This window comes from Kogia breviceps, chromosome 4 (assembly GCF_026419965.1).
Source record: "Kogia breviceps isolate mKogBre1 chromosome 4, mKogBre1 haplotype 1, whole genome shotgun sequence".
NCBI classification, from domain to species: domain Eukaryota; kingdom Metazoa; phylum Chordata; class Mammalia; order Artiodactyla; family Physeteridae; genus Kogia; species Kogia breviceps.
In genome coordinates, this window is record NC_081313.1 from 61,526,636 (window position 1) to 61,549,266 (window position 22,631).

The 22,631-nt window shown below is 34.9% G+C and overlaps 1 protein-coding gene across 4 annotated transcripts in view; it reads right to left on the reverse strand.

Moving 5' to 3' along the window:
* AP3B1 (adaptor related protein complex 3 subunit beta 1) overlaps positions 1 to 22,631 on the reverse strand; it is a 262,792-nt gene that overhangs the window by 78,422 nt on the left and 161,739 nt on the right. For all 4 annotated transcript variants that reach the window (XR_009335400.2, XM_059061372.2, XM_067031191.1 and 1 more), the window contains exons 19-21: positions 21,234 to 21,381; positions 17,582 to 17,729; positions 7,588 to 7,660 (exon numbers count right to left, since the gene is read on the reverse strand). Coding sequence is in view for 3 of the 4 variants with exons in the window: in XM_059061372.2 (XP_058917355.1) it covers positions 7,588 to 7,660; positions 17,582 to 17,729; positions 21,234 to 21,381 (369 nt within the window). In the remaining variant the exon portion in view is untranslated. The remainder of the gene's footprint in view (positions 1 to 7,587; positions 7,661 to 17,581; positions 17,730 to 21,233; positions 21,382 to 22,631) is intronic.

Here is a 22,631-nt window from a genome sequence, read left to right on the forward strand (position 1 = left end):
TTCAACAGCCACTCCTATGTTCTAGTTCTACCAAATAAGAGTTCCCAAGATCTTGTTTCATGTCTTTGAACCTTGTATATCGTATTCCCTCTGCCTAGAAGGTACGTTTTTGCCTTGCTCACCTTGCAACCTCTACCCAGTAAGATACCACTTATAGGGAAAGCACAGCCTGACTCACTTAAACACAGCTTATATGTGCCTCATTTGTTCCACAGATATACTTGGACACACTTCTACAGCTATACTTCTCTTGTAATACAAATTTGTGTCTTTACATATTTTCATTTCTACTGGTCTGTGTGAGCAGACTTTGACACATACATTAATTTCTTTTTTTTCTTTTTTTTTTTTTTTGCGGTACGCGGGCCTCTCACCGCTGTGGCCTCTCCCGTTGTGGAGCACAGGCTCTAGACGCGCAGGCTCAGCGGTCATGGCTCACCGGCCCAGCCGCTCTGCGGCATGTGGGATCTTCCTGGACCAGGACATGAACCTGTGTCCCCTGCATCGGCAGGTGGACTCTCAACCACTGTGCCACCAGGGAAGCCCCGACACATTAATTTTTAGTGCTTAGTAACTGCTCAACTGTTTGTTGAATGAAATAAAATTCAAATGTAGAAAAAGTTTTAGCTTCCAACAAGTTCTCAGGTTAGAACAATACTATTAAGGAAGTAACATTTACTTCACATGACATCACTTTTCAAAGCACCTTTTTCTCACTTTAGTCTCACAATATCTTGTAAGCTAGGCAGAACAAATGTTAATTCATAAAGTTAGCAATAAATATTTCTTGAACAAGAGAGCAAGGGAGAGACAAAGAAGTTCAAGATACAGTCCTTGTCTTCAAGTGACTTAAAACCTAATTGAGAAAAAAAGATACTCATACTTGAAAAAAAAATACAGTCCATAAGTGATACTGCCAAAAGAAGAAAAATTTCAAAGGAAATCTTAAATAAAATCTCAACATACACAATAAAAAAAGCAGAGTGGAGACAGGGTGGAGGAGGGAGTGGAGCCATTGGATGCTCCCTTGCACTCCTGAAGGAGTGTGCCCTTAGTGTGAAGCACTGCTACAAATGCCCAGGTCTCCTGAGACATATGTTGAAAACCCCTAACAATTAGCAAGTGCCATAGGGGGAATTGGAAAAAAAAAAAAAGAATCAATGGGGATAGGGTGGTAAGAGAAGGCCTGGTGAGTAGGAGGGAATAAAGCCCAGTTTTTAAGTAAGGGTAGCATTCAAATAAGAGGAAAGGAAGAAGTGGTTACTTACTGAAGCTGGTTAGTTACTGAATGAGATCATGTAAACAAAGGCTGAGAGGTGGGTAATTGTAAAGCTAAGGGGGTTGGATTTGTCCTATACACCAAGGAGAACTGTTAAAAACCTACCAAGAAGAGGAATGATATGACATGGTACTGCAGGATGATTAGTCAGAGGCCAGTGTAAGAGACAGGCTGAAGAACTGGAAAGAGCACTCGGGCTGGCAGTGAGGAGGAATTTACAATAGTTTAGGCATGATGTGACAAGGACTGAAGTAAGATAATGGCAGTGAGCAGGGAGAAAGGGCATTTATATAAAGACATTGTAAACTGAGAAACAGGGATATTAAGACTTGCAAGATCATAAAACAAGTGAATGGTAGAACCACTATAGGACTAGAGATTGGTTCTTCTAATTGAATCAAAATGTGTTGCCTTTCCATGCAACATGTAACTTTTCTGGTGGGTTCTAAGTGCATGTCTGTTCATTTGTCTGTCCATCCATCCAAAATATTAGATGATCATATAAGGAATAAAAATTGACTAAGAAATAGCCTCTGATTTCAACTCTAGCTTGGCTAAAGACATAGAGAAGAAAAAGACAAGAGAAGAAAAATTCACACCAAAGGTAAGCTTAACTCTTAAAAAAAAAAAAAGACAAGCTTTTAGTATCATTTCAGAAGGCAGAGGCTCTGGCATTAGACAAATGATTACACATCTGTTAACAGGTCTGGCAAGATGAAAGCTGGCACTGAAGGTTTATCCTAAATTGGATTCTGCAGCCAGTTGACTGTGGCAACTTAACGTGTAAGAAACAAAATGACTCTATGTAGTTTTTTTTCTTAATAACATGGCATACAAATTAAAATTAGATAACATTTTCACCTATCAAATTGGCAAAGGTGATTTTTAAATACAAAATCCAGACTGGTAAGGGTAAAAGGAATCTAGCACTCTCATATTACTACTGTGTTAAGTTGGGACCAACTTTGTGAAAGGCAATTTTAGACAGTAGAATTCTTCAAAGCCTTTTTCCCAGCAATTCTACTCCTGGGAATTTATCTTAAGGATAGAGTCATTGGAGATAATGCAATAATACACTTATGAAGATGTGTGTTGTTCACTGATTATGACAGTAAAAATGGAAACAATAGTAGTTAATTAAACAATAGTTTAATTTCCAACAACAGTAAACTTGTTAAATAGAATTACAACAACATAAAGGATAACCATGCAGTCATTAAAAATGAAGTTGTTAAAGAATATTTATGGCAGGGAAAGGAATGTGCACGAGAAAAAAGAGAAAGAAGCAAATAATGAAACAGTACCTCAGTACAATCCAATCTGGAGGGAAAGGGATTTGCCCATGAAAAGAATCTGAGCTGATTTGTCAGAATGGTAACCCATTTTCTTTTCTTTTTAAAACTTTCTACAAAACACTTTCTTTACTAAAGTATATTTAATAAAGTAATTATACAATTGTTCTTCTGATCAAAGTTATGCTTTAAAATCTCAGTAAAACTTTTAATATATAATGGTTATATATATAACCATTTTAATATATAATGGTTATATATATTGTCTATATATATATAAAACCATTATAATGGTTTTATATATATATAGACAATATATATAACCATTATAATGGTTTTATATATATAACCATTATAATATATAATGGTTTAATACGATGTTATTTAACTTTTTAAATGTAATTTGCTACTGTGGTGTCATCATCATCTCCATCACAGCTAACTCTTATATCAATATAATGTTCATCATGTGCAAAGCACAGTTTTAAGTACTTTTACATTTATCAACTCATTTAATCCTCTTAATATTCCTAATAAGCATTACTATTATCCCAATTTTATAGATAAAGCAACTAAAGCACAGAGAGATTAAGTAACTTGCCCAAGGTCACACAGCTAGTAAATAATAGAAACGGGATTCAAACTCAATCTAGCCCCACTGTCCTCATAGCCACTCTACTCTACTGCCTCTACTACAGTTTATTCAACAGTATGACATCACAGATCATAAGACTTATTTGTGGCATGATTACTATTGGCTGATAAAATTTTAAAAAGACTTCAGTTAGTTGTACTAATAGTGTAATTACATAGGTTTGTATTTCCTATAAAAGGATGCCAGAATATGATGGCTGCCTTATCCAACTGAGACCAACCACATGGTATGAGGTACTAAAAGATATTTTAATTTTCAGAAATATAAACTATGTCCGGAAAAAATAAAGTGTATTTCTGTCACTAAGCCTATCTACTGTTAGGCCATATATTCTCCTACTATAAATATTTTCTCATGTATTATCAACTGACCCCATGAAACAGAGTCATAAAATTTTGAAATCTAAAGGAACTGCAGAAACTTTTCAGCCATTCTTTTTTCATTTTACAAATGAATAAAATGAGACAAATTAACTCACTTAACTGATTAAAGGCCAGGCCAGGACTAATGCCTGTGCTTCTGATAACACCCCCTCAACAGATGCAGCAAGGAAATACCAAGTTACTTATTTAAAATCACAGAACTGCTTTATAGTAGAGCCAATTTATTGCCAGGGTTGCTAACTATACTGCCTCCTTAGAGAGAGATGATGATTATTTCAGGTAGTAGCAAGCTCTTTCCCTCCTCCATGTCTTTTTTCTCCTCACTCTCTTCTCTTACCTCCAACTGCTTGACTAATTCTTACTTATACTCAGCTCCACCGTTACATCCTGCTACAGCTAGGTGGGTTATGTACCCCAATACCTAACAGCATTCTGTGCATATCTCTTTCTCATTTCATTTATAATGTGGTAATCTAAGCCTGACTTATCTGTTTCTCCCATGACACCTGGAGAGTTCCGTGGGGAGGGACAATGTTACGTCCATTTAGAGTCTCTAATATATAGCAGATTACCTAGATCATAGCAAGTGTTCAATAAACATTTTCTGAATGAAGATATAGATAAATTGAGGTATTGCAGTTCTCCTGGTATGCAGTGTGTACTGAACAAAACATCTCTGTGGATTACGATTAGATAAAATGTAAGAAGTATGTCTGCCCCTCCTTCAAAATTAATCTAATTCTCACAGCAGAGAACTCAAGCCGCTGGAGAGTGACTTTTTAGTTTTGATCAACAAACTGCTTGCCATGGACAATGGAGAACTATTGTAGGCTAGTAAGTAGCACATAACCGAAGTCAGTGTTTTAGGAACCATCATCAATTCTTTTCTCCCACAACACTCCACTTATTTTTAATCTTTTTTTTTTTTTTTTTTGTGGTACGCGGGCCTCTCACTGTTGTGGCCTCTCGCGGAGCGCAGGCTCCGGACGCACAGGCTCAGCGGCCATGGCTCATGGGCCCAGCCGCTCTGCGGCATGTGGGATCTTCCCGGACCGGGGCACGAACCCGTGTCCCCTGCATCGGCAGGCGGACTCTCAACCACTGCACCACCAGGGAAGCCCCACTTATTTTTATCTTTAAGCTTCTTCCAGAAGGCCTTTAGCTTGTTAATTGGTTTTTGTCTCTTTCCTCATATTTTAACCATACTTTGAACCTCTATTATCTCTCTTACATAATAGCTATTAGCTCAGGTATCTATGTCTCTGACTAGATTCTAGTCTCTGGAAGAGTATGACTAAATTCTATTCGTCTGTTCTAGCACCTAGCAAAGTACCTTGCACTTATCAAACAATCCACAAACATTTGCTAAATTGACCAAAAAAAAAAGTTTCAAGTGTCATTTCTGACGAATGCAAGATTACAAAAGATTTCAAAATAAATAGTTCTCGGGTATTAAAATCAAACAGAAATATACCCTAAGTTGAGTTAAATATAAGTTAGGATGAAATTTCCCTTAAAATGCAAATCTTACATTTAAATTCTTAAAATTTAATATTTAAGAAAACTTTGTTTCTATATATTTAAAAAAAAGCTTTAAAAAGAATCAACTAATAAAAATTGTATCATTTTACAATTTTTTTTCCCTTAGCTGTCAGGAAATCCAGAGTCAAATTCAAGGAGGAAAGGAACTGGTGCACTCTAGTACCTTGTCACCTTTCCTCTTAATTCCATTTTAAATATGCCTGACTGTTGTTATTTTACAATTTAAAACTTAAACTTCACATATAAATGTAAAATATTCATTGCCACAGAAAGATACAAAGTAAAAGTATTTTTCTCTTCTCTGTCCCTGATTTAGTCTTATATCCCAAAGAGGCCAGAGCTAACACTGTTAAGTGTTTCTTCTGTAGCATTCCAGAAATACATGATGTACAATCACATTTGTGTTTGTGTGCAGGATACAGTTCCTCTTTTCCTCCTTTCTTACATAAGTGAAGTCATACTCTACATGTGTCTTATTTTTAATTTATAATGTTTCATACATATAATAACATAACTAGCATATAAAGATTTGTCTCACTTTTCTTAATGGTTGTATTAGACTACTGGTAGACATTTTGTTTATTTTCAAGATGCTGCTGTAAAAATAATGCTGCAATGAAATTTCTATACATATCTTTGCATGCTTTATTAATTCAACAAATATTTACTGGGTACCCACTATCTGCCAGGTGTTGTTCTAGGTACTAGGAATAACAGTGAGCAAGACAGACAATAAACAAGTAATACAAATAATTAAGATAATTTCATATAGTGAAAAATGCCACGAAGACAATCAAGAGTGACTCGTGAAGTGTGTAAGAGAAGATGACTTTTGAGCTGAGATTTGAAAGATAAGAAGCAGCTTGCCATCAGAAGATCTGGAAGAAGTGTTCTTAGCAGGGTAAATAGCAGAACAAAGGCCCTTGGCAAGAATGAGCCTAGCATATTTCAGAAATGCAGAGGAACAGTATGGATAAGAGGCAGGCAGAAGTCAGATCACCTAAGGTCTTAGAAGCCTAGGAATATGGACTTTAAGTGTAAAATTAAGCCATTAAGTTAAAGAGTCTAAAACAAGGATGGAAGATCTGATTTTGCTAGTTTATCTATACTATAAATTCCTAGAAAAGAAATGCTAGGTCAAAAGGTGTGTGGAATTTAAGTTTTGATAGATATTGCTCAAATGACTTCAAAAAACTGCACCTATTTATATGCCTATGAAAAACAAATGTAGGGTGCCTGCTTCTCCAAACCTTAACAATACTGGATGTTACTTTAAAAATCTTAGCCAAGAGGTGAGAAATGATGTAACTTTTAACATCTTTGCCAACAGGTATAAAATTATTCAAATTTGGCTCCAATTTTATCTTTAATTTCTCTGTTAAGTATTTCTCAGTATTATATATTTTAATTTCTCTACAGTAGGAATTTGCCATGACTATTGGAAATAGGCCAGGTAAACAATATAAATAGAACAGCTCTGCAACAGAGTAAGACATAAATACATAACTCACCTCTAGCATAGGAAAACTATATTGCAAAATGACAGTAGTTTAATATTCAGAAATCTCATGTGTTGTTACTCTTCTTCTAATGCAAAATCTACCTACCAACAAAGTTAGTTCTATCTCTTTCTCACAATGCAGGAGAATTTAAAGGGAGCTAAATATACATCTTTGCATACCGGGTGGGCATATTTGTAGGATTCTAAGTTCTTAGAAGTAAATTTGCTGGGACAAGGATATTTTGCAGTTAAAATATTGATATGTATAGATTACACTGTATTCCAAAAGGTTTGTACTCGTTTCTGTTCCCACCCTAAGTGTGGCAAGTAGAAGATGGTGGTGTCCTTTACATTTCCAGTTACATTCCTAATTCTCTAACTCCTTAAGTTAGACATCTTGATCTCCACAATCAACATTTAAAAATGTAGAAGTTGTGAGATACAGATAATTACTCACTAAAGCAAGTATAAATTACTAAAGCAAAAAATCTTAGGGCTTCCCTGGTGGCACAGTGGTTGAGAATATGCCTGCGGATGCAGGGGACATGGGTTCGTGCCCCGGTCCGGGAAGATCCCACATGCCGTGGAGTGGCTGAGCCCGTGAGCCATGGCCGCTGAGCCTGTGCTCCGCAAAGGGAGAGGCCACAGCAGTGAGAGGCCCGCATACCACCCCCCCCACAAAAAAAATCTTAAAATGAATTTGGTGTACTTTTATTTGACCAATTATATTTATTCAGGTGATACAAAACTGATATACTCAATGATGGAAAAAAAATACTAATAGAAATAACTTTTTAAATTTTCTTGCCTAATCACATCTATAAGTCTTTCATAATAGTTCTGATTTATTTTGAGACATGTTAATGAAAGATACTATAAAAATGAAAGCTACTATTACTAAGCACAGAAGAAAAAATTTAAATTTCAATACTTACAATCATCTAGATCTAGAAGTGAAACATCTTTGGTAAGAGGATTTCTATCTTGCTTTGTTTTGTTTTCTTTCTCCTACAAAATAATAAATATTTCATTTATTACATGTTCTAGTTTAAAAATCTATGAAGTAGTTTTTAACATTTCAAAACAAACATTTTTTCCTTTGCTTAGTTTTCTAAGAAAAAAAAATCAAATTAAGCTTCTATATGGTTATGTGAAATTTTTTTTTTGAATCAAAAATTTTATTTTAGTTGGCACGTGGTATTTCTTCTCCACCATGCAAACTGTTATTTTAAAATATTTTTTATTTAGAGATTATAAATGACCTTCAGAAGAAAATTTAAAAGTAAATTTTATAATCTGACAACTTTTTGCTAACATAAAAATCTAATGTGGCTCTTTGGTAGAAAATGTACAAACATTCTCGAAAATAATTTTTGAACAAGTTGATTTAAGAAAAAGAAATGCTTAAAAAAAAAAAAAAAAAAAAGAAAAAGAAATGCTTGAACAAATACATGCTTAGCTCTGAAACTGTCAATGGGCTTGTGATAGATTAGCCTTTCTGAGATGTAGTTTGTGACAGGCACTGTACTAGGTGCTTTATATTTCAACCCTGGGTTGCATCAGACTTCTTTTGCCAAAGGTATTCGTTAAAATCTATAAATGATATTTTCAGGCTCTTGCTCTTTAGGGTTGAAAAGAATTCATTTACTTTCTTTTCTGTTTTCCTTTGGGGAGACTAAGTATTCAACCATTTCTGCACATAATGAGGGCTTCTTCCACCATAAATTTGCTTATTCAGTCTACTATATTTTTGAGTAGATATCCATGGACTAGATCCCTAAGCCTGAGGTATTCACAGTTCGGTTAGAGATTCAGAAAAGATGAGTAACCTTAAAAAAAGAAAGAAAAGAAAAAAGAAAAAAGAAGGCACAGTACTGGGTAGTATTATAAACAATTAAAGACCAACAAGGATTAGGGTATTAAATAGATGTATCTGGGTCACCGTTACTTACCTTTATAATGTGCACTTTTTTTTACATTAAACCTCTCAAATTGAAGGCCAAAACTTTTTTGCCAAAGCATTTTTGTTAACTTATTCAATCATTCATTCATTCAATACATGTGTATAGAATTTTTAACAGATTCTGTGCTAAGCAATGGAAGTAACACAGCCAAGACAGACAGTCTAGTCCCTGCCTTCAGATAACTTGTAATCTACCAAAGGAGTTTATATCTTATTGTTAATGTAAATTATTACAAATATTTTGAAGTGTTCCTCTAACTACGGAAAGGTATCACTAAAGCAAAATGTACTTTACCATCATTTAAAGTCTACATGGTTTAGAGCTCTTACAACAGTGCATATACATGAACAAAAGCAATACATCAAATAATACATCAGGTAACATTTTAAAATGATTTTAAGTCCTGCTTCTTTTTTCCCTTATGCCAATATAAAGAAAAAATATTCTCAAGGATCATACAATAATACACATTACTAAAAACATCAGCATTGATTTTCTTCTTCAAAATATTTATTTCTGCCACTGAAAACTCCAAAGCATCTAGGTGGTTTTTAATTTTCATTCGTTATTTTAAAACAAAACAAATAATGTTTGCCCCTCTCTCCAAACCTGAAATAAATAACAATTTCTTAGGATTGGAAAAAAAATGTTAGTTTTGAAGCTGAAATGTAAAAGTTGCAAGTAACAGAAACAGGTTCAGAATGAATATGCCATCTCAACAAGAATAACATTCCTGTGAAGAAAGAACATATAACAAAAAGCTTATCACCATGTGACTTATCAAAATGCTATGCTGAGCACGATGGGTGTAGCTTCCTATAAGCTACAATGGTGCATGACTGTCTTTATGGAAATGTAACCTCCCCACCTGAAAAATAAGAAACCTATCAAATCAAGACAAAGTTAAAGCTGGAGGCAAGTCTATATACCTTATTTTCTACTTCACAGCCAGGAGTGTGTAACAATATCTATTAAACACACATCAGGTCACATACAACACAGGACAGAGCTGCATGTGAAATTGGCATAATCTCTTATTAGAAGCCTAAAACAAAAAGAAAAAAGGCTCTCAAAAGGACAGAATTTCATTGACTTTCTGAGTAAAGCAAATAACCAGTGACTGAAATACAACATTAGCAATAGATAATGGTCATTTCTACCGAATTGAAAAAGCCTTGCATTCCAAATCAAGGCTATAAAAAGCCTCATGATGTGTTTGGCATTCCTCTCTTATATTTCATTTTTCATTTAAAAAAATCCACAGTAAGTTCAAAACATGTTCATACTTAAAGGATCTACTATAAAAATAAAAATCTGAATTCTAAACAAAGAAGTTAAGAGCCCTATTCCATCAAACATTTCTCCATTTGCAATTCATCTTGGTAATAGAGACAGAACCTGGGTAAATGCATATAGGACTTGAGGCAGGAGATTTTTCTTGCTCAATGCATAATTCATGTGCTCCGCCTGCAAAGTGTGTAAAATGAGAATTTCACACCGCAGCATGAGCCATGGAGCTGCAGAGAAAAGGCAGATGAAATCATATTTTACTGTGTGAATTTTATTTCTTACCCTCCCAATATTTATACAAAACCATCACTGACAAACCAAACACACTGACAGATCACCCACTGTTTCCATTGTATTAGTACCTGAGAAGAGATCAGGCAGAAAGATAGACAATTTGTTTTTGTATATTTTTTAAAATAGAGGATTAGGTTTTTAACAGCTGAGTGAATGTATTAGACTTTTATAAGGACAACAGTAACTGATCTTAAAATCTCACTACAAAAATACCTAGTTATCAATTCATCATCCTCAAATCTCCATTTGTTTCCATGGTACTCGATTATACACCTCAACACATCAACATTTCCAAAATGAAATACAAAGTCACAGGGTTAAGAAACTGATTTCTATTTAACATATTTCATTTTAAATCATAAATAAAAGATCCTGGAAATACTTATTAAGCTCCAAATAATACAAACAAAAAATGTAATAATATACCTTGTAAAGATTTTTAAAAATCTATTACTCATGTTCATCTTCATGCTGATTGGAAAAAAAAAAAAAGGCAAGCAGTAAAGATCTGACACAAAAAGCATCAAAAAATGCTTCCTAAGAGGAAACCATTATAAAGAGGTTTGAAATTTAAAACTATAAAACAGGATAAACGGTATGTATAGATTGTCAAACCCACACTATGCTTTGAAACCAACAAAAATTCAAGGCTTATTTCTAGCCTCACAGGGCAAGATTTGCATGAAATATTTTCAGTTAGAATTACCAACCAAAGACAATTTAATGACTCTCTTGCCTTCAAGTCATCTAACACATATGATTTTACAAATCTGAGGCTCACACTTACACTGTGCTTTAAAATAAAACTACACTGCCAGCAAATTGAGACTTCTATATAAGTTAAAAAGAAGTCTAAACTGTTAAACAAATCTTCCCTATTAGATTATACCTACTTCAATAAGAAAGCTTGCTTAATGGCATTTACTTTGATTTAAAGAACTCAATTGAAGTGAAATGATATTTCTGTTCTGAAGAAATTAAAATATGAACTAAATTGGAAAAGACATAAATTGAAAGAGGCAAGCCTTTGAATTGTCAGAGTAAAAACCAATATTCTACAATCTTCACAGAAGTTAGGTAATTGCAACAATCATAAATACTTGGAAAACCACAAGTAAAACTTGTTTCCTACTTCACAAATAGGGCAGACAACTAATCAGAAAATAGTTCCTTTCACTCTTATCCACAATCTATTCAAACCACATCTCATATTTACTTTATACCTAAGAATTTTTCACACAGTAGATCTTTTATTGAGGCGTATCATAATATTTACTGACATCTGGACACTAGTCACAAGACCTGTGACCACTCCATGGAGCATGTAAAAGATTTAATTAGCTTCTTTGCACCTCTTAAAAAGGGACTAGCAAAGTTTTGTGAGATCCCTATAATGTGTGATAAAAACCACTGACAAGAGCATCTCAAACACTGCTAGGTATATATAAACAGTACTATTTTTGCCAAAGCCAGTACACATAGTAATCTTTGATTCAAATATGGAAATGCTCTTAATGCTATTAGGTGCAAGTATATTAAATATATTTATTTTTCCATCGATAATTGTGCTTTATACAGTTTATGTAATTAAAATGCTGTTAATATTTATAAGGAAATACTAAAATTATTCACAATAAATTATAATTACGACTTAAAGTTTTTATTTTTTTAATCACGGCTTATCTAAATCTTCAGCAGTTGGTGCATGGACACTGAAGATATAATCAGAACTACTCCATCACAGTTAAGGTGTGAAGAGTGGGACTAACAAGGTGATGGTGGAAATAACTATAGTCAGTGGGAGCACTCTAACTTACTGGCTGGTAATAAAAACACTGAAGCCTAGGTTCAATAAAGAAACAAAAAACCCTGGCAACTTAAAAAAAATAGTTTAAATAAAAATTTTACCATACCATCTGCTCAACACATAATTTTAACTACAAGCAGAATATAACTTAATTATATCAGTAAAACACAGGATAAAGTGATATAAATCTCTTCCTGATTTAATGTAGCCTGTATTACTAATTCTTTTCTCCACTCTTCTGTGTAAAAAAAAAAAGTTTCCTAAACACCATGTAAAGTATGTGAAGTACTGAAAACACAGAACTATTAAAATTAATTTTGCTACAGGTATCATTTAGGGCAAAATAATTAGTTCATAAAAAGGATTAGACTCACATTAAAATATTTATTTATTTATTTATTTTTATTTATTTATTTTATTTTTTTTTTTGCGGTATGCGGGCCTCTCACTGTTGTGGCCTCTCCCGTTGCGGAGCACAGGCTCCGGATGCGCAGGCCTAGTGGCCATGGCTCACGGGCTTAGTTGCTCCGCGGCATGTGGGATCTTCCCGGACCAGGGCACGAACCCATGTCTCCTGCATCGGCAGGCGGATTCTCAACCACTGCGCCACCAGGGAAGCCCTAAAATATTTATTAAATTTGGTTCAGAAAAGAACATCTACAAAGAAAAATATGCTTGCCCATCAAAATAATTTTAACTGAAGAGAAAGATAATTTTCTTCAGTCATTACTGACAATATCTGGCTTCAAACGAGGACATCTCCCAATCAATAACAGAAACAAACAAACATGACACCAGAATGTATGACAGCAGTTTCGTGTCTTATGGATATGCTGGCTATGGTGCTGAATGACAAACACTTTCGGAACATAAACAATTCAGCAGTGGTTCTCACCCTCTTGACTGTCCCTACACAATTCACATGAGTAATACCCTCTAGTCAGTAATATCCTTCACTCCATGCAGTCATTCTCAGCTAGGAGAAGTGGAGGGACTACCCTTGATATAAGGCCACTTTCTCCTCAGCTTATATTTTCTGTAATAAGAGAAATGATGTAAAAGGAAGAACAAAGGCACAGAAACAGAAGAGCATACAGCATAAGAACCACAAATAGTCCACTGGGATTGGAACACAAAGAAGGTTAAGACTGGAAAGGTGGGTCTAGACATGCTAGCCTGAGGAGTTTACTGAACTCAAATGACAATGAGGCATCATTATAGTTAACTTTGACATTAATCTGGCAGCTGTAGAGGAGGATTGGGGTTGGGGAAGTGTCTGAGGATGACCAAAGGCAATGGTCTATGGGCAAGGTCATGAAGAGCTGATCTACAATGGTGGTGGTAGGAGAAGAAGAAACAGATATCAAAAATAATACACAGCATCTCTAAGACTTGGCAACTGTGTACACATACATATAGGATGAGGGAGGGGTCAAGGACAATTATGGGTCTACAAATCTGGGAGAACATAAAGCATGCTGGTACCAAATGACAGATCATGTCTTTGGGCTATACTGGGTTTGGGAAACCAGCATTTCCTAAGAGGTCTAAGAATTTGGTTTGAACTTGGGAAGAAAAGTTACAGTTGTAGGGATTTAGTTAGAGATGTTACCATGGAAGTAATTCAGATAAATGTTTTAGCTGAGGCTACAAAAGTTAATGAGGGACTTCCCTGGTGGCGCAGTGGTTAAGAATCCACCTGCCAATGCAGGGGACACAGGTTCGAGCCCTGGTCCGGGAAGATCCCCCATGCTGTGGAGCAACTAAGCCCGTGCGCCACAACTACTGAGCCTGTGCTCTAGAGCCCATGAGCCACAACTGCTGAAGCCCACACACCTGGAGCCCGTGGTCCACAACAAGAGAAACCACCGCAATGAGAAGCCCACACACTGCAACGAAGAGTAGCCGCAACTAGAGAAAGCCCACGCACAGCAATGAAGACCCAATGCAGCCAAAAATAAATAAATTAATTTTAAAAAAGTTAATGAGTCTCACAACAGTAAATTGTAAAGGAAAAAAAGGACTAAATTAATTCATATCAACTAATATTTTTGAAAAAAATGTGTACTAATAAGCACTAACTTCGGGGCAATGTTCACACTTAGGTGTCAGAGGAGGTAAAAAGTGAGGCAACCAAAAGATTAAAGGGTCAGAAAAGTCAGAAGAAAAAGGATGCAGAGAATTTCAAGGAGTATGGGAATAGTCATATAAAAAGACAGAGAAGGATAAACTAAGAGAAGGTCACCAGGTTTGGAAAAAGATCATGGCTGACTTTTTCAGAGAACAATATCTGTAGGAAGTGATAGGAGTAGAAACCAATTTAAAAGGGACTAAGAAATAATTGGGTTAAGAAGTAGTGGCTGGAGAATATCTAGATTCTTCTTCTGAACTCTCACTTTCACACATTCTCTCTGTCTTTTTCTTCCACTCCCTTCTCCTCTCTTTAAATGCTAGGAAAGCCTTGAGTGCTTTGGTTGGTGCAGGAGAAATTAATGAAAAAAGAGATTGAAGGATGCAGATGATTATCCACAAAACAAGGCCAAAAGGAAACAGGACTTATTCTCGGCTATGTGGATAGGGATAGCTTACTCAAAGCTCCATTCAAAGAAAAAGGAGGGTAAATGGAGATTGTGTGTCAGAGAGCACAGAGGTAGGATATGCTTACAGTGAAGGTCAGCTCAATCTTCTGCAAAAAGTAGATGGGATCACAGGCTGCAGGTAAGGGGTCACATCTGAATGTTAATTCCTAACTTGAATGGTATAAAAAGAATTGGAAAATGCGGGAGACATAAGAGTTACAAAAAATTTTCGGTTCCTTTTAGCATTGGTGTTCTGTAACTCTAATACTGTTGGTCTCTCAGGGAATTAATGTTCAAGTTAAAAAATGTTAACACTGCTGTTTTATATTTATACAGGGCTTTACATTGATCTTTCACATTTGATTTTTTGTAATAGCACTTGAAAAAAGCAGAGTAGGTATTAGCATTTCTATTTTACAGATGAGGAAACTGAAGCATAAAGATATTATCTTCCAACAAGGAGAACATTATACCTATCTCGTAGGAACACCATAAAATGAACTGTTTTTAAAGCCATATATTCAAGATACCCTCAAAGTCCCATTTTCATGCTCGATATCCCCAAAATACATTGCCCAAGTGAAAGAAAAGGAAGAGAGAGAGTAAAAGTATAGATTTAGTTGGGCTGCAGATTTAAGGCAGATGAGTTTTCAGCTCTAACACACTGTCATGCTAAATTAAGGTAAAGCACCCACCATCTGCCTTCATTACTCATAATTTAGAGCAGAAGCCACAACACTTGGTGCAAGGAGGACTTTCCTACAATTATAGAGTTGCCCATTATTAGAAAACTGGTACACTTGTAATTGCATGGTACACTTCAAATCACTCAGAAAGAAATAGAAAGAAAAAAATAGTTATGGTGGCACTAAGGTGGAGAATATAAATTAAAACAAACAAGCTTATCTGCCTGTTACTGACAGGAAAGGCATTAAAATATAGAGAAAATAAACTATATAAGCAAAACACATAGACATAAAACTATCAACAATGTGAGTAAAACCTGAATTTCTCAAGAGTCTTGGCTCACTGCATTACTTTGAAATTTTATAATGATTTTCTACAGTAAAATATTTTCAACTATTAAGAGATTTAATCTGATCATTGAACGCACCAAAGAAGAAATAAATTGAATCTCGAGCTGGGGTACCTCTGTGGCATTCTAATGGGGTGCCCTAAAGCCCAACACTATATAGGCACTAAAGTTTACAATTTTTCAACTTCTACAAAACTTCATAAGAACAACTCACTTTAATTCCACCCACTTCCCATTACTTAATTTCTTGGTCATTTTAAAAAACACAGATTTCTTATTCTGGGTTGTATTTTCAATTTCTAAAGCTCCTTTATTTCATTTATTTATTTAATTATTTTTTAAATAAGTGGTTTTTAAAATTTAATTAATTAATTTTTGGCTGCCTTGGGTCTTAGCTGTGCGTGGGCTTTCTCTAGTTGTGGCGAGCAGGGGCTACTCTTCCTTGCGGTGCAAGGGCTTCTCGTCATTGCTGTGGCTTCTCTTGTTGCAGACCATGGGCTCTAGGTGCGTGGGCTTCAGTAGTTGTGGCACGTGGCTCAGTAGTTGTGGCTCTCAGGCTCTAGAGCGCAGGCTCAGTGGTTGTGGCACAGGGGCTTAGTTGCTCCGCAGCATGTGGGATCTTCCCGGACCAGGGCTCGAACCCATGCGCCCTGCACTGGAAGGCGGATTTTTAACCACTGCGCCACCAGGGAAGCCCTAAAGCTCCTTTATTTTAAATAACATCTTAAGCTTTTTAAAATTTAAGTAGGAAAGAGAGGATATCAAACTCACTGTGTGGTAAGTTTTTATAAGAGGTCAGATTAATAAACCTAAAAATCTCTAAGATTTTATGTGAATTTTTGAAAAATAAAAATCCTAGATTATATACTACACATAGATATGTTTTAAATATAAATTCAAGTTTCAAATAGGTTTTACAATATTCAAGAATATTTGAAATAAGATAAGACAAATACTAGCTAATTTTTTAAGCATGCTTATTCTTTTTAAAATATGCTTATTCCTTAACAATAAATCTCTGGATGGAGGAGGGCAATTATTACTTTGATGAATTTATTTTCATACTTGGCTACTCAAATGACATTAAAGAAATTCATGTTACCAAAACAAATAAATGAAAAATATAGTAGGTTAAAAAGAAACTGAATTCAATAAAGGGTAAAGTGTGACCATATTTTCAACATGGAATAATAACATTTATTTATAAAAACCACTGCATTTGAAACCTAGCAACACCATGATCCATTTATAGGCAGGGAATAATAATTAAAGATCAGAAAGATATGTATTAGGTCTGAATTGTGTATTAAAAACTATGCTTTTCCAATTCATGGTTTTATTTTTTGCTGCTAAGCAGACAACTTTTGGTGTTACAAATATTATACCAAAAAGCGTAATCATTCTGTTATAAGTGGTTCTTGCATTTAAATATATGGCTACTGCATTTTTATTAACTATTAAAGAATGCATATTCTTTAATTAAACCTTTAAAAATATTCTATTATCCAAATGCTAATATTTTTTTAAAAAGCATATTAGTCTCAATTTCTTATGATGCATGTACATTTATATTTCTTTGCTCAACACTGTCTCTGTGACTTCCCTTTACTTCCCCTTTGGCAAAAGCCTCCCTTGTCACATCACAGCCAAGAACAAAAAAGTCATACTCATAACACTGAGGTCTCTAATTTTTGTTGGAAAGGGTGAGGTTAAAAAAAGTTTCTAACTTCTCTGCAGAGTTGAATTATAAGGGAAGTGATAATCTAGAAAAAAGCAAAATAAAATCACAGGTGTGGATGAATAAAGATGGTTTTTATTTTAGTTGTCAGTGACATATTAAATTCCTTGCCTGGTTTCTTGATTCTCAACAAAACACAAATTTTCAGAAATATTTATTCATAATTGGGAAAAGACTAAAAGACTATTTATTTTCAGTTACAAAAATTTGTAATCTCTTACCTTAGTAACTTTTCTGGATTCAGATTCACTTTCAGATTCTGATTCTGATTCAGAATCTGAAGAACTGTCTTCTATTGAACTAGATTCAGCATTGGAAGAATCAGAAGTTTTAGAGTTTTCATTTTCCTTATCCACGTCTTCAGAATCACTAATCAGAATAATACATTTTGAAATATTAGATACTTATATAAACAAGTTTAAGTAGTTTGAAAAAACAAATGACAAGTGTTACCATTTGTCCATTTTGCCTGTGAACCAAAATCTTTATAGAGAAGTGTATTTCACTGAGAACCATTTCTTTTCAGTGTACAAAAAGACAGTAAAAGTGGTTTTAAAAATCCCAGAACATGTTAATGAAATAACGAGGAAGGTAGTATTACCTATAACCAAATAAATCAGAACCCATTCAAAACTAATTATACCACATCACACACAGTTCAAATGCAAAAGGTTATAAAATAACACTGAATGATATAATAAGTAGAAAATAATTAATAATTAAATGTTTGATTTACCAGAAATACACATTAGGTGCTAACATTAACAACTTCAAAGATAATGCTGTTTCAAAATACTAAGTGTTCATTAATAAATGTAAATATTTATACATCAACTTCTGTTAAAATAGACTTGCATTTTATAGATTTTTCTGTCCAAGAAAATTATTAACATATGTCCCCTAATGTGACCCTTAAACATATTATATGAGAAAATGTTAACAGGTTCAAAACAGAATTCTTCTAACGTTCTAAGTCTTACTAAAAATGTAAGATAATCAGATATAAAGTTTTAAAATACCAAACGATCAAACCTAAGTGCTGAGGCTATTCATTCATTTGTTCACTCGCTCCCTTACTTAACGAATATTTACTGACTGCCCACCATATTGCTGGCAGTATGTTAGGTGCTAAGGATAACAGAGGTTAGTAAGATACAGATGATCTCCATGTACTCCCTTACAGAGTCTACCGTCCATTGGAGGATACAGAGAAGTAAGCTGGCAGTGATAATAAAGCATGGAAAATAATAAGTAATAAAGTATACTGTGTCATGAGAACACCTGGAGGAGCATCTAAACAAACTTGACCGAGAGTGGGAACGCTTCTAGAGGAAGAGACACATGAGTTGAAAAACAGAAATAAGGCAGGCAGAAGGCAAGGGAAGTAGGTCTCCAAGAAGAAATAACATGTAAGGTAGCCAAAAGGTCTTCTCTCAGGGGAAAAGAGATGCCTTGTGGTCTTTTTTATTTGCTCAAATTTGAAGGTCTAGTTCTCTTTACCGTGTGTGTGTGTGTGTATGTGTGTGTGTGTGTGTGTGTGTTGTTTTAAAAATCCACTTAGTTAAAAAAAAAAAATCTATCTTGTGCCAAAGAGTATTAGGCACTTCATAAGCAACTATCTTATTCAGATGTTCTAACATATTCTTACTGGGCACATTATTATCCTATAATATTCAGGAAAGTTAAGTAACTTGCTCAAGGACACATAGCCAGGAGGGGTGGAATTGGAATTTAAACTCAAGTCTGTCTTACTATAAAGACCATATTTTCTCCACTACCCAATATGAAAATACTTTGGAGTACTTCCCTTCAATGAAAATACTTTGGAGTATAAAACTCAAACTTAGGGCTTCCCTGGTGGCGCAGTGGTTGTGAGTCTGTCTGCCGATGCAGGGGACACGGGTTTGTGCCCCGGTCCGGGAAGATCCCACATGCCGCGGAGCGGCTGGGCCCGTGAGCCATGGCCACTGAGCCTGCGCGTCCGGAGCCTGTGCTCCGCAACGGGAGAGGCCACAACAGTGAGAGGCCCGCGTACCACAAAAAAAAAAAAGAAAAAAAACCCCTCAAAGTTAGTCATAAATAGTTATGATTATTATTATTATTTTTTAGTTATGATTATTAAAGGGTGGTTTTGAAGATACTTTAAGCCCCTTAGCTTTAAAAAATTATCATATAGTTATACTGGCAAAGTTTTAAAAAAAAAAATTCTAAGAGACAAGCAGAAAAACACACGGTGAGGGAGAGTGGTGAGGCACGGGAAGAACTGATATTTCCCTGAATTGAATTTTGTGGAGGAAATATGATTGCTATTTTTTAAAAATGGAGTCATGGTAACATCTCAGAGCACATGTAATTATATTTGATGACTAAAAAGTATGTTGTTGTTTTTTCTTCCCCTAGCAAAGAATGGCAATTTATTTTCCCCCATTTAATGGTTAAAACATGTACTTAAAAATATAAGGTTTAGAATGTATCTGAGATTTCCTTTCGTATAATAAACAATTTTTAAAAATTCAAACATGGGTTAAAAAAAGTCCATTTCTGAAGAAAAAAAGAATGAAACTAATACAATTTATGATTATAAATTTCTAGTATATTGACTTTTGCTATTGGAAAGGATATTTAGTGCACTGAACATAACTTCCCTTTCTAAGAAATAAGACACTTTTTATAAACTATGTAATTATAGATATTCTGATGTTAAACTTGAAGCACAGAACTTCTAAGAAAAGGCGACCGCAAACCAAGTAACTCGCTTGCTGCAACAAGTGATTGATTCTGAATATATTTAACTTCTAGCCTTTAAGATAAGATTTTGAAGGTAAAAGTGTTATTTTGCTTTGCATCACTCAATTTTGATGGGTAATTATTGTTTACCTTACTGCTTAGAGTTTCAGATGTTAATCTAATGAAAAGAATTTACTGGTAACTAGCTTTTTAACTTTGCAATGATGAAAAGCCTGTATTAATTTAACCTACAGATTTCATTTGTTCTGAACAGGAAAAACAATATAAATCACTTTTAAAATCATTAAATCCTGACTTAAATTAATAAAGTCATAATTAGAGCATTATGCTGTGTTTGTTATGGAAGTGGCAGGGCGAGCTGCTTTAATTACTGTCTGTAATAAAAGGAGCAGAGAGCGTACTGCGCCCCAATCAGTGCTGTCAGCCAAGACTGAGCTAGGCTGCAAGCTCATCAAGTGCGCGGGAAGCAGGCTCCCAGGAAAAGGGCCATCGTGTCTGCAGAGGCCACTCACTGACAGCAGTGGGGAAAACAGACTCAGACAATCTAAGGTATCAGCCCCAATTACTCAAAATTTTAATGACACTTTAATACATGATAATGTTGTTGATAATGGGAGATCTTAAAAAGTGCTAACACTTAAATATCTTATGACCGTCTTCCTTCACAGCCCCTGACTCTAATATTTGGATCATAATCTTTTTAATATAACATTATTTAGAAAAATCAATTGTCTTAGTTACATAATGGCAAAGTGTTGAAGGATTTAATTTTCACCCTCAGCAAAATTGCTTCAAAAGGTAATTAAGTGTTTCATACCGACTGCTTGATCACTTAACTCAGCCTTCCAAGGTTACACCAATTTTCAAAATGTAACCCCAAGATTTTTTCAAGTTCAAAATGAAAACTGAGCATTACAAGTAAGATAATAATATGAATTAGTATTTTAAATTAATATTACAAGATTTAAAATCTGTTTGGGAAAACACACACACACACACACACACACACACACACACACACACACACACACACACACACACACACACTTATTTTCTCACTCAATGTTAGACCAGGGGAAAAGACCACAGAACGTTTTTGAAGGAAATTCTGACAAAATAATTCACCTTTTTCCTTTGGTTTTGGAGTTCTTCTTGGCTGCTCTTTTGTTTTCTGCCTCTGACTCACTTCCACTCTCACTCTCATGCTCACTGGAGTCCTCACTGCTGTCTCCTTCCTCCTCTGGTTCCCCACTTTCACTTCCAGATTCACTCTCTGAAAAAAAGATATCCAGATGCTCCTTGATTTATACCCATTTAATTATACATAAGGACACAAGTAAGTGTCAACATTCATCACAAATGAAACCAGATGCTGAATTTTAGTTTAGTGGACCTCAGGTGTTCCACATTTCCTATTTATGCCCTCTGGTCACTTAGACTCCTGAATCCTGCGGCAGGGTAAGCATGGCGGGACTCCAATGCACAGAGAAGGCACTCTGCTAGTGAGTGGGGAAAGGCAAAGAAAAGATCAACGAACTAAACCAAAGTGAGCCTATCTTTCTTTGCAAACCCGTAAGTATTTTAGCTATGGCAAAAAGTTTTTATTTAAAGAATGATTATGAGGATGATATAAGAATAAAGAAATAATTTTAATTCCTCTACTTATAATGAGAAATTTTATTTAGAGAAAAGGAAAGGATTGTTGAATTTTCTCAGGAACCAATTTTGAGAGGGAAATGAGTCATTCAAATTGTCTTCAAAAATTCCTAAATTCAGAGGGTGACACAAGAGGGAAGAGATATGGGAACATATGTATATGTAGAACTGATTCACTTTGTTGTAAAGCAGAAACTAACACAGCATTGTAAAACAGTTATACTCCAATAAAGATGTTAAAAAACAAACAAACAAAAACAAACAAAAAAAATTCCTAAATTCAAAGGCAATAAAGCAACATCACTACTTAAAAAGCACTTATTTTAGCTAGTATAGGAGTCTTCCGTAGGTCAAAGAAATGATAAAGTTACACTGAGGCACTATAGAGTTAAATGTTTTATGAATAAATTATGGTATACTAGGGCTCTTTGCAGAAGTGATACATATAGTATATTTATGTGTATTTTAAACATGATGCATAATTTTTTACTAGTTGAAATGATTATAGGTGCAGAGTTGTATCCTAGATAAGAGGACAAACTGTTGTCCCGGCCTATGACCTATCTGATGAAATGTCCTCAGGCAGGAACGTAACCTCTAGTTAAAACATTATTCTAATAGGTAAATAATAGTTACTTTATGAGGATTAATTCATGTATCACAGCGAAAAGCTAGGAGTGCCTATATTCTTTTGGAAGAGCTTGAAGTGGTTATAAGCATGAGTTCTCAAGCTGGAATGTCCGAGTTCAAACCCTGGCCCTGCCGTGTACCAAGTTGTAAGACTGAGCAAGTTATTCAGCCTGTCTGGATCTCAGTTTTCCTTTCAGCAAAGGCTACTTCAAAGAGCTGTTGTGAAGATTAAATGAT